The following is a 16,808-nucleotide window of genomic DNA, read 5'->3' on the forward strand; positions in this document are numbered from 1 at the left end:
GTACAAACCCTTTGATTATGTAATACCACTTCTAGATCTGTATCCCAACGAGATCAAAAAAGGGGAGAGGACTTACTTGCACAAAAATATTTGTATCAGCTTTTTTTGCAGGGGAAAGAACTGACAATTGAGTGGATGTTCATCAACTGAGGAAAGCTGAACAAAGTGTGGTTATAAGATAGTGATGGAATACTATGATGAATGAATAGGATGATTTCAAGTTCATCTTTATTGGTTGTGAGTTCATATTTTTCATGCTTGATACTGGCAATATGATTTTCTTTTTTTTTTTTTTAAATGAAATTGACCAATCCTCTGTTTTATTTTTTTATAAAACCAGCTCTTATTTATTAATTTCATGCATTGTTCTTTCTCCTCCTCCCTCATTCAACCCCAACTTCTCAATAGATAAAGAAATACTATCAATAATCCCTTAATGGACAAATCATAAATCTTTGGACCCCCCCAAAAAATTATTGCAAATTAACTGATTTTCACCATATACCAACTAATCAAAAACGTACTAGAAATGGACAAATGCTGGAGTGATAAAAATTTTTAAAATATGTAAATCTAATATACAAATTTAATAAAAGTGGGCCGCATACTAAGTATATAAACTTAAGGTACAATGTAAATCTCCTATAAAATTCGGTTTTCATATTTCCACAAAGTAAAACCAATCTTCATGAGCATTTTGATAGTACATACCTGGTTTCTTCCTCGGCGCTTCCCATAATTCCTTCTGACTAGGGCTTTATAATTCTCATTTTTCTTGGTCAAATAATAATATAAAACACAGTCTGGCACACTCTAAAAGAAAAGAAGTCAGATTTTCAGAGTTCAAAAGGATATGATCATACAAAATACAACTGATTAAAGTTGCAACAGAATTTTCTGAATAGATCATGGAATATATATATTCAAAACAATTGCCAGGAGATATTCTTTAAGCTTTCCACAAGAATAAAAGCATCTGTAGTTAAGAGTTCTCAAAATCCAAATTATGCAAATGATGCCAAATATAGAAAAAAAATCAGAAAAGCCCAGATCTAACATCCTCTGCAAGTTGACTTTCACTTTATTATATATTCACTCACAATCCATTCTTTAAGACTTAATGGTAACTCCATGCTGAAGTAATCTTGGTAACTGTGATAATAGTTGACACATCAGAGAACTATGGTATTTCAAAATTAAATTCTAAATGTGTTTTCCATTCTCTAAGAGAAACATAGGGCTATTTAGTTTAGTAGTTATTTCTGCAACATAGCCTTTATTTGAAACTGAGCTATTTGGTTCTAAAAAACCTGCATCCAGTGGGAATGTTTCTGATTATTTTATGATTATGAGAAGGAATAAATACTCAAGCAGTACCATGCTCTCTAATAGTTTTTCCTATCCTGTCAACTGTTTTTGCAAAGGACCAAGAGAAACACGTATCATATTTTAGTATTTACTCTAGAGTAGAGAATATGCATAGTATAATTTCTAAAAAATATTGTCAATAAAGGGGGCATGAAGTCATAGTAAGATCAGCTCAAGTTCCCCTTTTAATCAAGTTATTCCGAATATATATTAATTTAGAATTTGGAGTTTCATTGTTGTTGCTATTTTATATAAATGAATACTGTCATCTAAGGATTGCCATATACTCAAACCTTGGTCAATCAAAAAAAAAAAAAAAAAAAAAAAGTAAACTGAGGTCTCACAGAACCATGTTGTTAGGAGGGGAGAGAAGAGCAGAGAAATTTCCAGCCTCCTTTCTCTTCATTAAGAAGTCTTAAAGGCTAAAAAGGTGCCATGGAGATAGATGGCAAATGGCCTGTAACTCCAGCAAGACATTACCATCTACTGGTTAGAACCCATTGGTCCAGAAGTGTAAAGATCTAACTACAAAAGCCAGCTCATTTCAATATGCTAATTGTTGCCAGACACAAAATAGTTTGTAATTAAATTATCATTTTGCATTTCGCCTAGTTATACACTCTCAAAACCAATTTCTATTCCAATAAAAAAAGCAAGAAATCATATTGAAGCAAGAGAAATAAGGAGACCCCAATATACCTCTTGCCACAGTTTGGTCTCAATAAAGAAAAATAATTTAAAAGTCAGTCATGAATACCATGTAAAGGAGGGAAAAAAACTTAATTTTTTAATAATTATACAACATATATATAAAAGGTCATGACTCAGAAGCTTTAGTTTACTGGCATCCAATTTTTTGATTTTATAATTTTCTACTTTGAAATCAGTGAACAATGACAGAATTCACTATGCAAGATACTGAAAATACTTTGCAGTTACCAGCACTGGTATTCATGTGTCCTCAAGTTTTCATTTCTGCCTTGAAAAAAATGTATGAAAGTTCATTTCATAGACTGAAATATCTTACTTTCATTAAAAAGAAAAAGAACTCCTAGGCCTTTGACATTAAAAATATCTTTCACTATACTGTCTTTAATCAATTATAGGTACAGATGTTCTATGCCTGGGAAAATGCAGTTGAGCATCCCACTTCCAAAGAATATGTTGTTTAAAAAAAAAAAAAAAAAAAAAGCAAGCCATATTGGAGTAGTATATCCATGATGAATCTTCTAACAGAATCAGCCAGCAAATACCCTCTGGAGGTATTTCTTTTGTTAATTTTCAATGTATCAACACCACAAAAATTGGCAATCAATAGAAATCAATTTGATGTTTTGTGGACTGTCTGGATTTAAAGTGTAAATAATGTATATTAATTTTTTTTTTAATTTTATTAAACCCTTAACTTCGGTGTATTGGCTCCAAGGCGGTAGAGTGGTAAGGGTGGGCAATGGGGGTCAAGTGACTTGCCCAGGGTCACACAGCTGGGAAGTGGCTGAGGCCGGGTTTGAACCCAGGACCTCCTGTCTCTAGGCCTGGCTTTCAATCCACTGAGCTACCCAGCTGCTAGGCCTGGCTTTCAATCCCGGCCTCAGCCACTTCCCAGCTGTGTGACCCTGGGCAAGTCACTTGACCCCCATTGCCCACCCTTACCACTCTTCCGCCTATGAGACAATACACCGAAGTTAAGGGTTTAAAAAAAAAAAGTGCATATGCATGTTTTTTTCAACAGAGGATAAAAGCCTAGATGTTTAATATCGACCAATTCAGCCCACATTGCTCTATAAACATTACTTAAGCTTCACAAAGTGTAGAAGAAAGGCCTGGTTACTGCAGGCTAATAATAATCAAACTGGTACTTATATACTGTTTTAGGAATTGTAAAGGAGAGAAACTGGTTATGAACATTTCTATTTAAACCTTTCCTAAGGAATGTTGTGTGGAGCAGTTAAAATTTTGCCACGAGTTCTACATATAAAATCTCAATGAGAAGTTTGTGTTACCTTTCTTTCCAAATAAGAAGCAATAAGGCCAAAGTTCTTTGGATGCTGGACAAACCTGTAATTGAGATAGCTGCATTAAGAACAGTCCTCTTGAATATAATTTTAAAGAACCATACACACACACATCCTATCAAATAAATCATTGGGACTAGTTAGAGGGAGAGTATGCTCTCCTAACATTTTCTGATGTTGCAATTACTACAACATGAAATACCCTGTCAATTGGCCCTGACATGATTTTTCTAAAACATAAGACAATGACAAGTCAAATAACTCCAAAACATGAGACCAAAAAAACTATTCATACAAAGGCAATGCAAGAAAACCAAGCAGTTAAAGTTATCATTTTAAAAATTCACGAAGCAATGTTTCTAACTGGATTACAGATTTAGAAATGGAAGTGAGCCTTACTGAGAAACCAGCCCAAACCCCACATGGGACATAGTAGTCTAAAACATCATGCCCCAACACCCACTGAGAACACCGCATAGGAGGTAATCTTCTAACCTAGAGTCAGTATAAGCTGTAACAACTGAAAAAACTGCAAACTCTCAGTAGAAATAAAAGCTATAAAAGTAAAGCACTTAATTTAATCGCTATTTATAAACATATCTTGCTCTACAGCCCAACCTTTAAAAAACATGCCTCAATTAGAGTCTACCTGCACTTCCCAAACTGGGTATGTAGGTGCCATAGGGGGTGGCAGGGGAATCCAAGGGCTGCTGAGAATACATTAAATTTCAAGAGAAAAGCAGTGATATCCATCTGTTGGACACTGCAAGAACTACGAGCTCAAAGTCGTTCATGGTTTCAGCATTAGATAGTGTGCTACTTCCTTCTGTAGATGCTCAAGTGTTTGAGGTATGTTTTTGTTTACTTGTCCTTTTGGTTACATCAGTAACTTCTTAAAGTTTCTCATTTGCCATGTCATATCTATGGAAAGATGGGTTTTTTCATGGCTGCTACAAACTGTATAGAAAAACCAATGGAACAGAAAGCGAATGTGGTGGTACCCAGTTTGATTCCAAAGTTAGAGAAATTATGCAGTGCCCAAAAAGTCTACATATAACATCTCAGTACTAAGACTAATTGCTATTCCAGAATGAAATTTAAGGGGGCAGCTGGGTGGCTCTGTGGATTGAGAGCCAGGCCTAGAGACAGGAGGTCCTATATTCAAATCTGTCCTCAGACACTTTTAGCTGGGTGACCCTGGGAAAGTCACTTAACCCCTATTGCTCAGCCCTTACCACTCTTCTGCCTTGAAACCAATATACAGTATTAATTTACAAGACAGAAAGTAAGGGTTTCAAAAAAATAAAATTTTAAAAAATTTTTTTCAATTTATATGAATTGTTTTTTCATATGGTTACAAAGGTGTTAGGACAGAAATACTCATTAAATTGTTTGGACATGACTACTTAAAATGGAACTTCTAGGTATTTCCTTTTGGCCTAAAGATGCCATGGAAAAAAAAGACTGAGACACTAAGCACATGGAGAACTGAGAAAGTTTGGGAACTTCTATACTATATCGCCCAGGACTACTCTTTCCTTTCCTTTCCTGTTATACACTTGAGCTTCCTGGAAAAAAGCTATTTACATATAGTGCTTTCATTTTCTCACTTCCTACTCATTTCTCAATACCTTGTAATTTCATTTCCAATCACATTGGAAGTAAAATTGCCTTTTCCCAAGTTACAAATGATACTTTGTTAAACCCAAAAGTCTATTCTTCGTCATCTCTCTTTATCGCTCTGTAGCATACGACAACTGTTGTCCAATACTTCCTTCTAGTTTATTTTCATCTTGATGGTTTTTAATAACATTGCTCTTTCTCATTTTTTTCTACATGAATAGATGCCCCATTTCCTTTGATTGCTCTCCATCTATATGAAAAGGCTATGCCAGGGAGCTACCACAGGGGTCTGTATTAGGCCCTTCTATGTTCTCTTATCTCATCAACTTACATTGGCTCAGCTATCATATCTATGCAGTCAACTGCCAAAGCTATATATTTAGCCTTGGTCTCTAGAATCAGCTCCAGCCCCATATTACCAATGGACATCTCCAGTTGAATATTCACTAGGCATTGAAAACTCAACATGCCAATAAAAAGAACTCAACTTTATTGCATAAGACTCTCCCCATTGCACAAAGTTACTAATTCCCCTAATTCTGTGAAAGGCTGATCGTTTTTCTTGGGACCTAAATTTATAATCTTAGATACGTACTCAATTCTTCATTCTCTTCCTCCCCAAAGTCCAATCTGTTAGTATATGTTGTTGATTAAACTTCCATAACATCTTTGTCATCGGTCCTTTGTCTTACTTCTACCACACTAAATTAACCCTTCATCATCTCTCCTATGAATTAATACTCTCTGACTTTGGAGGCAGAAAAAATCAGCCTCCAAACACCCCCCTTCCTATTCTTTTTCCATACAAGTGTCTAAATTATATTTCTATGAACAGATCTACCCATGTCATTCTTCTGCTCAAAAATCTCTTATGTTTCCCAATTGTCTCAAAGATAAGACATAAGTTCTTCTAATTTATACTTAAAGCCTTTCATGACTAGGCCCTAACCTATCTTTCCAGACTGATTACAGACTTATTGCTGTCCCTCACATTTAATATTCCATTTCCTATCTCCAGATCATTGACCAGGCTGTCCATGATGCCTCTAATATACACTCCCTTCCCTTATTGCTATCTTTTGGAGACTCTCTAGTTTCTTTAAAGGGCCAGTCTATGTGCCACGTCTTTAAAAAAGTTCTGTGTGATCCTCTCCATTTGGTGGCATGTCCTCTCATTCCCAAATATTTTCAATTTATTTTCTGTCTACTGATATGTAGATTTCCTCAAAATCATTTACGCTGTTTGAGGGCAGACTACTTTTTGTATCTTGACCTGCAGTAGGCATTTAACAAATACTTATGAATTAATAATAAAGGGACAAATAATAAAGCTTCATTTAAGTTACAATAGTCTCTTGCAAAGAATTATTAAAGTCTAGTTACTTTTCCTTAAAGATCTCCTTTTCATGGTCAGTCCAAACATTCATGAACTGTCTGTCTTTATAAACCTTCATGGGATCCTCCATGAGACCATTCATGTTGATAAACTTCACCCTTCTTTGTTCGGCATCAAACATCATGGGTGGAATGACAGAGAGTTGACGCATTTGCTTTTCATTGTTCTACAAAAAGAAAAGTAGTTTATTTGGGATAATATTTAAAACAGCAATTTAAACTGTGCTATAGAAAAGACATTTTAATAGCAAAAGAAGCAGAATAGCTGAGAAAGGGCTGTGGAGAAGCACATTTTAAAAATGATACTCAAATTTTCTAAGTAATAATATTAGTCTGGAGAATAATTCCCAAAAAAACGCATGTAAAAAATCTAAGACTTCAGACATCTATGAAAAAAATGAACAATGTACAGCTAATAAGCAAGAAAACAGAAAGGGAAGAAAAGAGTGCTAAGATGGCACAGAAGAAGGGATAACTAGATATAACTCAGTGGAGGAAAACCAGGCCTAGAGTCCGGAAGACCTGAATCCATATGCAGGCTCAGACATTTACTACCTATGTGACCTCATGAAATTCATATAACCTCTTTGTCTCAGTTTCCATTATCTCTAAAATAACAACTACAACAACCCCCCAAGTTTGTTAAGAATCAAATGAGAGTATTTGTAAACTGCTTTGCATAGTGCCTGGCACACAGTAGGCGCTATGTTAGCCAATACTTCAGTTTTCAAAACATGTATGCAAGGTGTCTATGCAAAATACAATATGTCTAATAATTTATTGAACTGTCTTAATTACATGTGCTCTTCGGAAAGTAGAGGGAATTAACAAGGGGAAACACTAAACCTGATCTGATTCTTACTATAAATAACAGATTTCAAGGATTGAAATAGAAAGAAATGAGGCAAATATTCCATCTTGGGTCTCATAGAGAAATAGAAGAAAGTCAAAAATATTCTAATATGTACTTTGGGAGAAGAGATTTCAGAGAGTTCTGAGGATAGACACACAGATCCCAGAGAATTAAGTTCTATAGAGGAAGTCAGGCACAGGAGGGGCAAGACACTCTAAGAATTTAATTCAGAAGACAAAATACAATTCTGAAGAGGAAGAAAAAGAGGAGTTGCTAACAAGGAAAAATTTGAGTATTGCCATTTTGATTATAATAGTTTGGCCTGCCCAAGAGAAACTAAGGTTTCTCCAATGATTTAGAACTATCTTTATTTGTGCAAGGAATGTTTTTAAACTATTTTTGTACAGTTCCTGTGCATGTGTAAGCAGATCAGATTCCAAAGTTTTGACCGCACAGGCTACATGTTAAATAGCATAGTCCAGGTAAGCACCATAACAAAAGCTTGAAAGATGCATTTACTAAGGCTCTCAAGTAATCTTAAAAAATAAAGAACAGGAGAGTTACTATAGAACTGAAAAGGGGAAAATATTAAAATTTTCTTTAAAAGAGTAAAATCTATAAACTACACGGCAATAAACATGATCTTAAGTCCTAGCCAACCTCAAAACTATACAACTTATCTGATTGTGCTTCCCACCACCCCTTTTTTAGAAAAGATTTAGGAGCAGCTGGGTAGCTCAGTGGAGTGAGAGTCAGGCCTAGAGACAGGAGGTCCTGGGTTCAAATCCGGCCTCAGACACTTCCCAGCTGTGTGACCCTGGGCAAGTCACTTGACCCCCATTGCCCACCCTTACCAATCTTCCACCTATGAGACAATACACCGAAGTACAGGGGTTTAAAAAAAAAAGATTAAAAAAAAAAGAAAAGATTTAATGATTTTGGAGACAACAGTATGATTAGGCATGTTTGGAATTTTCTAAAATGTCCCACTGTCATTTGGAAAAGAATTATCTTGTAGAAGATTCTGGGGATCTGTGTTGGACCCTGCTCTCTAGTGCAAATTTTTTTTATCAATGATCTTAAAGGTGAGCTTATTAAAGCTACATGTGACACAGAGTAGGGAGGGGAAATTGCTAACATCCTGGATGATAATCAGGGTTCAGAAAGATGTTTGACAGGCCAACATAGCAGGCAGCATCAAATAAAAATGAACCAAACTAGTAACGAATGTAGTCTCCTTTATGTTTCCAAAATGAGGTTTACTTAAAGTTTCTCCAAGTGTCAAGAGTGTTGTGAAACATTACTATTATTTTTGACGTGTAGAAAACATCACTGAAAGTGTTAAAAGAAGAGCCATGAAGATGCCTCAAGAGATCAATCTAGCATACATTTGAAATGGACTGTCCAATTCGAGGTGATATAACTTAGGGAGAAGACTACTATGCAACAGTATATTCAAAGGAAGCACAAATGGTACAGTGAAGACTCTCCGGTAGAAAGACCTATGGACATCTAGTCCTAGAGAAAAGGCTTGGTGAGTACATGATTGTTGCATAAGTGTTTAAAGTGTTGTTAAGTGGAAGAATGACTCAACTTGCTTTTTTTGGCAGAACTATAAGTAACATGTGGGAGTTACAATTCCAAAAAAAGAAATTAAAGCTTGATGGAAATGGGCTGCGTGCACAGTCAGAAGCTTCTCCTCATTCAATTTCTCCAAGCAAAAATCTGGCTAACCAGTGATTCTTTTTCAGGATGAACTCTACCTCCACTACCTCACCCTTTCTATATGATATGGTATAAATCTGCAACATGGAGGAGCTGGAAGGAACCTTAGCCACCATCTACTTCAATTCCCTCATGTCAAAAATAAAATAAGATCCTAGAGCGGTGATGGCAAACCTATGGCATGGGTCCCAAAGATGGCACACAGCTACCCCCCACCCCTCAGTTTGTTACTACAAAGGCAGAGGGAGTCAGGCGAAGCTACTCCCTTCCCCCTCTCCATTGTGCCTGATGACATTTTTTCACATCCCCACCCTTCTACCCAGCAGCCCAATGGGACCTCACAGGTGGTAAGGCGAGTGGCTCACAGGTAACAGAGCTGGAGGGGAGCGAAGAGCTCAAGCCACTCCCCTCTCCCTCTCTACACTCACTGAGGACAGTCCTCACTTCACATGCCCCTCCGCACAGAAGCTAAATGGGAGGACTTTTTCCCTCCCCTGTATGGGGTGGGGGTTGGGGGTATCAGCACACAGCACTTAGTTTTGGGGGGGAAGGGGTGCCACAACACTTGGTCAGGGGAGTGAGGTGTGGGGGCAGGCCCGGCACTCAGTCTCTAAAAGGTTCACCATCACTGCTCTGGAGGGTTGTGACTTTGTCAAAATAGATTATAAACCTTAAGATGCTACATTTTAAACCAGTGATGGGCAAACTTTTTAAAGAGGGGGCCAAAGGAAAGGAAATGCTCATCTGTCAGTCTGTTTCTAAGGCAACTCTTTCCAAGTTTCATTGTATTGTATCCTACTCGTTGTATTCGTCAGATTAGGAATAATGTCGCCCAGCCAGATAGAATATCTCAGGCGGCCATAGTTTGCCTATCACTGTCCTAGATGGTATGAGATGAAAGGATTGTTGTCTTTCTGTAGAATGGGAAGTGTGGGTTTCTTAACAGTTAAATGATTTGTACATGATTCCACTAGGAAGTATCATGGGAAGTGATGGATCTAAATCTATGTCTTCTGACTCAAAGTCTGGTCGTTATACCTGAGGAGAAGCTGATTTCAAGTGAAAATTTGTCAGGCCAATTCAAATTACTTCTACCCTGTTGTTTACTAACTACAGCCAGAATGTTGCTTAATGACAATAAGAGATGATTTAATATAGTAGTTTACTGTTTTAGACAGTTTTACACATTTTTCATTTGATCCCCATAGCATTGTGAGGTAGACACAGAGAATTATCACTAAACCCATTATACAGATCAGAAAACAAGAGTAAAGGAAGGTCATTAAAGTCAAGTTGGGATTCACATGTACATCTTCTAACTCAAAATCTACAGCTTAAAAAAAAAAAGATATCAAAACTATGTCTACTAGCACAGTATGATTGCAGAGGACACGAACAAACAGGAGGACAATGATTTGTAGGAAAGCTTTCTCACACACACACAAAAATGCAAGTGTGCTCTTTCATTACGTCTCTGTTGCCTAAATTAATTTTATAAACGAGATCAAATCCATAGGAACACTGCATATGCTCACACATTAATAATGGGACCCCCTTAGCAGGGTTGGGAATAGGGAGATGGAAGCCTGGGGACACCTGGAAAGCTGCACAATAACTTTTAAGGGCCTCTTGAAGAGTGACTTCATCACTTTAAAGTTGTGTGAATTCATGACCAGGCTCATCTATGATGCAAACACAGTCAAATATTTCAGAGTTAGATAGAATTTCCAACAGGACAAATATCGTAACAAAGAATATTTTTAAAAACTTTATATTGCCAGGTCCTAGGTTCAAATCCAGCTCAGACCCTTCCCAGCTGTGTGATCCTGGGCAAGTCACTTGACCCCCACTGCCCACCCTTACCACTCTTCCACCAAGGAGCCAATGCACAGAAGTTAAGGGCTTAAAAAAAAAGAGAGAGAAGAGAAGAGGAAAAAAAAAAAAAACAACTTTATATTGCCAAGGGATGATCCATGACTAAAAACTATGTTATCACTTTGGTTACGTGGGAAAATTTTATATAATGGTATGTTTTGTTTCTTCTTCAAGTATCTATCAATAGTCTATAATGCAGGTGGCAGCCATAAAATGAGAAAAGATTTGGAATTCAAGGACCTACACCAACTCACATCTCAGTTGCTTCTCATTTGCAAAGAATTCTCAGAGAGAATTCTCTGCTCTGAGCCCATTTCCTTATCTATCAAATGAAGAGTTAAAGTAGAGAGGCTCTGAGACACCTTCCAATTCTACATTATGATTCTGTGGTTCGCTGGAATGGACCATCAATACATGGGCTTTGACAGATGGAAAGACTGAGGCTAACAGTAGCCAGTGATTTACCTATTACACAAGCTAATACAGCCAGGATCTGAAGCCAGATCTCATGATTCTTTCAGAAGAGAGCTAAGTCCTTTAATGTTCTTCTATCCTGTCAGACTATGAACCTCTTTTCAACTCCCCTTACCACTTTACTTATCAAATGATCTAACCACCCAAATCACTCCAAATGCTACAAATCTAAAGATTCAGAAGACAAGAGAACTAAATGAAAAATGTGAAAAGGAAATGAAAGACACAGAAGAGCTAATTCAAAACCATTAAAATCTCTCCACAGGTTACATTAAATTACATAATATTCTTTGTTATTAGATTACATTCTTTTCACTTACTAATTACAGGGAAACTGGACTTGGACTTTTTAACCTCCTAGCCTTATGGACTAGAAAGTGCTTGCTTAACTAAATTTCATCAAAAGAAATTTAACCAAAGATCCCAAGGAGTTCATTAAGAGGCTTAAATTAGCTGCCCTTTCTGATGATCCTCACTTCAGCTTTCCTTCTTTTGTGCAAACCAAGAAGAAATAATTCTGCCACTAAATCTATAAATAAAGTCTAGATCAGCATAGATGGGATAAAGAGCTGGAATGAGGAAATGGACAGAAAAGATATAATCAATTGTTCACAGTGTTCTCTTCTTCGAAAGGATTACTAGCTTCTAGGGATCAAGACTGAAAACAGTACCAAAATACCTCTGGAACAGACCCTTTGTAAAGACCAATCACCAGCCTTACCTCCTGCTCAGAGAGACCATCAATGATTTCAGATATCTCATGCTCACTTCGAGCAATGGTGGCAGAAAGACCAGCTCCTCTCTGTCCAACCCTAGACATAAGAAGACAAGTTCAGGCAGATTAGAAGATCTTTACATTTTAAATCACATTTGATTAACTTCTTAGAGAGGATTTTAAAACAATAATTATTTGTTACAACAAAAATGAAAAATGAAAAACTTTAAAATGAATAAGCTAGGTAACATGAGGCTATCACCATGTAAATGAGTAACTATCTAAAAGCTGATCCAAAGATTTAAAGGCCATGTGCTCAACAAGTGCACATATGGGGGAACCTTCTGGAAAAGTATTCTTAGTGTCAGTTGTTGTTTTTTTTTTACAGCTGCTGATTCCATCTAAACTTCAGACAGGAGCCACTGGTCTGCCTTACAGCCAAGAGTAGTATTGCAGGCTGAGAAATATGCCAAATGTATAAAAAAAACTTTTTTTTAAACCCTTCAATATAGAAACTAGAGTGGGATGAAAAGGGTTCTCAAAGTTCTGGCTTACAAGAAACAATGAAAACTAAAGAATTTAAATTCTTTTTTGTAAATATCTACTTTGTAAAAGGGGAAAAAAAATTAGATGACCAAAAACAAAGACTCTTAAACTGGATAGCTTGTAAAGAATTAGTATCATCACAAACCTCTTTAGGGGCATTGTTTTAGTGATCCTAATGTCAAAAGTCAGATGAGCTCATCTTCATTCACTGACATTCCCAAAGCAGATGACATGTGTAAGAACTAGGTAATCAATTTAAAATATTATCTCTACTCAGATTTGCCCACAAGTTAAATAAAGAATGAGAAAAATCTACAAAAATATCAAGTTGATGACAATTATATGATTCTAAATAAATATAATAAAATACTTACTTTCTTTAAACCAATAGTTAAAGAAAATCTACCATATTATATAGTGACACAGTCAAAAAATTGTTATAACCATCCATTAGTACCTCTGAAATCTCTCTTGTTGTTCTCTTTGCTTTCGAATTTCTGGAAATTGCTTTTCATAGTATTCTCTGGTTTTACTTTCCTTAGCTTTCCTCCGGGGATTATTCTCTATTCTGTCCACTTTTTTCTCCCATGCCTCCATGAGCTGATCATAACGCTGGCAGATTTTTTGTTCCTATAAAATATGGAAAGCAGAAATTAATTATGGACAAAATGTAACTGAAAGACTTTGAATAACATTACCCTAAGGTGACAATAAAATGTTACTTTGTTTAAAGGGGTTATTTGATAAGGGACAGCTAGGTGGCTCAGTGGACTAAAAGGCAAAATGAGAATGGGCTGTCCTGTTTTCAAATTTGACCTCAGATATTTCTTAGCTATGTGACCCTGGGCAAATCACTTAACCCCCACTGCCTAGCCCTTACCGCAATTCTGCCCAATGATTCTAAGACAAGATAGAGGTTTAAAAGAGAGGGAGAGAAAAAAAATTTTGCTCAACATGCAGGTTGTGTTAAGTGGTAACATCCTTGTTCTGAAAGGTCAGAGTATATGGTAATTTCATTGTCCAACTTAAATTAGGTAAAAGTAGTCACTGAATATTATCATTCCTCTGTGTGTTTTACACTTTTAGCTTGTCTGCGCCAAGGATTACACAGTTTGACAACACAATACAGACTATTCCTAAGAGCAGGTTAGTAGCAGGAAAAAAGCTCTTAAAACTTAAACACATCTCACCACCACAAGCTATAGGCAGTTGAGCCATTCCAAATTTCTCCTTCTCTATAACTTGGGCCTGCATTTATGTCTTTGGCAAAGCTAATAACAGAGGATGACAATTTTAAAGTCACACTCAGTTGAAACAGTGCAATTTAAAAAAAGGTTCTTTATTAAAATCTCTCTGAAAGAAACTGGGCTTAAAAGCTTTTAAACAAAGTTCATTTTCAAATTTCATTCAGGTAAACCACCTATTTCTATTTCTAGGAAAAAAAGATGAGAAAGAAACAACTTTTCAGAATCTAAACATTAGAAATAGAAGGACCTGTAAAGATAAGGACAATGAAGGCAGCAGGTCCAGTGACCTGTCCAAGGTAACCAAGCAGTGAAAGTTGTGCTAAAATTAGAACTTGGTGGCTTTCCTGACTTCCTCATTGAGAGCTCTTCATAGATTTTCACTTTCTATTAATTTTATTCTATAATAAATGCTTGTAATAACATCTATTCTACTAGTAAAAATACATATTAAGAGAAGAAGATTTTTGAAGTTATTTCTTTTTCAAAAAACTATAAGGCTTGATACAACAATAGAAAAAAAACAACATTGCAAACGAAATTATCTAAAGTCTTCTACTAAGCAATTCCTAGACTATGTTTCTGTAAGATACCACATTCAGAACCTTCAAAATAAAGCTACAAATTTATTTTGTTTTAAAGAATGTTGTATATTTTATTTTTGATATCTTAAAGTGTAAACAGACAAACTACTGTTTGTCTAAGAAATGTCAATGTGGCAAGTGCTATAAACTGAAAAATAGAGAAAAATTTGCTGACTTTATTTTTAAGATGAATTGGGCTGGTAAAAATTAAGGTTTCATTTTGTTACGGAAACTATAGTTTTTGCCATTATCAAATTGAAATATATTTCTATCACATAACCAGGTTTTCAATAAAGAAAGGAAAATCTAAGCAAAATTATTCCATTAAATTAAAAGTTAGGGAGACAAAGTGTAGCCCACCCCACTTAACCTTCATAAATATTTTTAAAACCACTTACCAATAGTTTTATTCTGGCTGGGGAAAAAAGAACATACAAATAGCGCACCAATCTAAGAATGACACACAAAAATCTGTAAACTACACCCCCACAACGCTGGTGGTAGCTTCGATTACATTTAAGTCAACATTCTCATCGGCAAAACTCTCCACACAGTTGTTCCTCCTGGAAATAATGTGGAGCATAGTGTCTGCCTATGCAAACAAACAAAAAGGTTTGAACGAATCTCATAGACATTAAGTCAATAAGGATATGCCCTCACCCTTTGCTTTCTTGCATGATTTCTTCTTTTAAAAAATAAGATGAGTTTTTTCCTCATCACCTGGTTTCTAGAAGAGAAAATATCATTTATGAAAGTGAGAAAATAATACAAGTCAATAACTGATTTACTCTCTTCACCAAACAGTCTAATGACATGGGAAATCAAGTCAAAATAACTTAAGAACAATTTTCATAACAAAATTATTTCAAAATTATTTTTCTACCAATTTCTGAAAAACTGGTAAATGTAGTAATTATTCTCTTCCAAAGAGAAGGAGCTCACTGAAATAAGTCAATTATTCCTGCTCAGAAAAATCAAGCTTTCAAATTAAAAATTATATCACCTCCTCTCTTTCATCTTGCCATAAGCAGGATCTTTGTCTGCTCCAAACCAGGAGGGGCCTTAGGAAAAACTACCCCCTCTTGACCCAATTACTCAGGAAAGGCTGAGATGAATAAATTAACTGTTTTCCTTCTATAAGAAGGATATGATTCATTTTAGATAGCTTGCAATGGTCTGAAAAGTGACACAGTTCATTTCCAGAAACTAATTAGAAATAAGGGAAAGAACTGAGCAGGAGGTGTATATGAAGAAGTTTCCCTCCATTTTCATCTGAATTAATCTTCACAGCATGCTTTCTTCATGTCAAAGTTTTGTGAATTCCCCAAACAAAAGAAGCACAGATTAAATCTGTGCAAAAATAGATCCCCAAGCAAAACAGAAATGACTTTTAGATTAACCATGTCACTGTTTCATTGCAATAGCATAAATAAGAGTGGATTCTAGGTAGCCAAGAACTACAGTAAATTATTGTAGCACCCTTATCAATTCCATATAAACTAATTACCATAGGAATACAATAATTATGCATATTACACTAGTACAAGTTGAATAACTATGAGTATAACATACATTTAACTGTATGCAGGTCAAATATTTCACATACATTCAATTCCATCTAATTTTAGTCTTCTGAAATAATCAGAAATAAATGCAAATCCATCACAATTTGTAGATATTATTTGAAAAGGCAGTTTACTAAGAACTCAGATAGATTATAAAACTCTGTCAAAAAGACAAGTACTGAATGCACCAGAGAATACAAATGAAATAGAAGATAGTACTGCCCCTCAGAAACTATACAAGGAGACATAATGCACACACAAAGTAATCAAAATGAGGTAGTAATAAACGAAGCCACCTAGATTTTTGTCCGATACTTCTTTTGTATGTGTCATGGATTTTTTAAATGTTAAATTTTTTTTATTTCATTATGAGTCTGGGTAGTCTCCTCCAATCTAATACTATAATAGTGTCCCACAACAGAAGTCAGTGAGAATGTGTAACTATTTTATTGAGAATCTCATATTTAATGAGGTGTAACTCAGATCAAATTTCAGAGGGTCAATTATTATTCATATATATTCTTTGCCAAATGCTCTTTGCCAACCAGTTCTTGAATGAGCTCTTGCTCATGAGTGCAATGGCATTTTCTGTTTCACTTGTACTCTCAGCAAGAAAAGGAAAAAATTAACAGCAATGTGCCATTGGCATCAACTTTTTAGTAAACAATCATGTATCTTCTGGATATGGTAAGCCAAACATTCAATAAAGTATATGAAAACAATATACTGGAACTGATTCTTATTTTTTTTTTTTTGGTAACTAACTAGCAAATAATTCATCAGAAAGTATCTTAAAATAACAAATTAAAAAAGAAAAAGAAAAAAA

At 35.6% G+C, this 16,808-nt stretch overlaps 1 protein-coding gene across 1 annotated transcript in view; it reads right to left on the minus strand.

Moving 5' to 3' along the window:
* The window catches only part of NCOR1 (nuclear receptor corepressor 1), a 174,622-nt gene that overhangs the window by 92,113 nt on the left and 65,701 nt on the right, over positions 1 to 16,808 (minus strand). Inside the window, exons 9-14 of the mRNA XM_044673007.1 lie at positions 15,078 to 15,144; positions 13,047 to 13,219; positions 12,050 to 12,140; positions 6,390 to 6,568; positions 3,372 to 3,426; positions 712 to 813 (exon numbers count right to left, since the gene is read on the minus strand). Coding sequence (XP_044528942.1) covers positions 712 to 813; positions 3,372 to 3,426; positions 6,390 to 6,568; positions 12,050 to 12,140; positions 13,047 to 13,219; positions 15,078 to 15,144 — 667 coding nt within the window. The remainder of the gene's footprint in view (positions 1 to 711; positions 814 to 3,371; positions 3,427 to 6,389; positions 6,569 to 12,049; positions 12,141 to 13,046; positions 13,220 to 15,077; positions 15,145 to 16,808) is intronic.

The sequence above is a fragment of the Gracilinanus agilis genome, chromosome 4, assembly GCF_016433145.1.
Source record: "Gracilinanus agilis isolate LMUSP501 chromosome 4, AgileGrace, whole genome shotgun sequence".
NCBI classification, from domain to species: Eukaryota; Metazoa; Chordata; class Mammalia; order Didelphimorphia; family Didelphidae; genus Gracilinanus; species Gracilinanus agilis.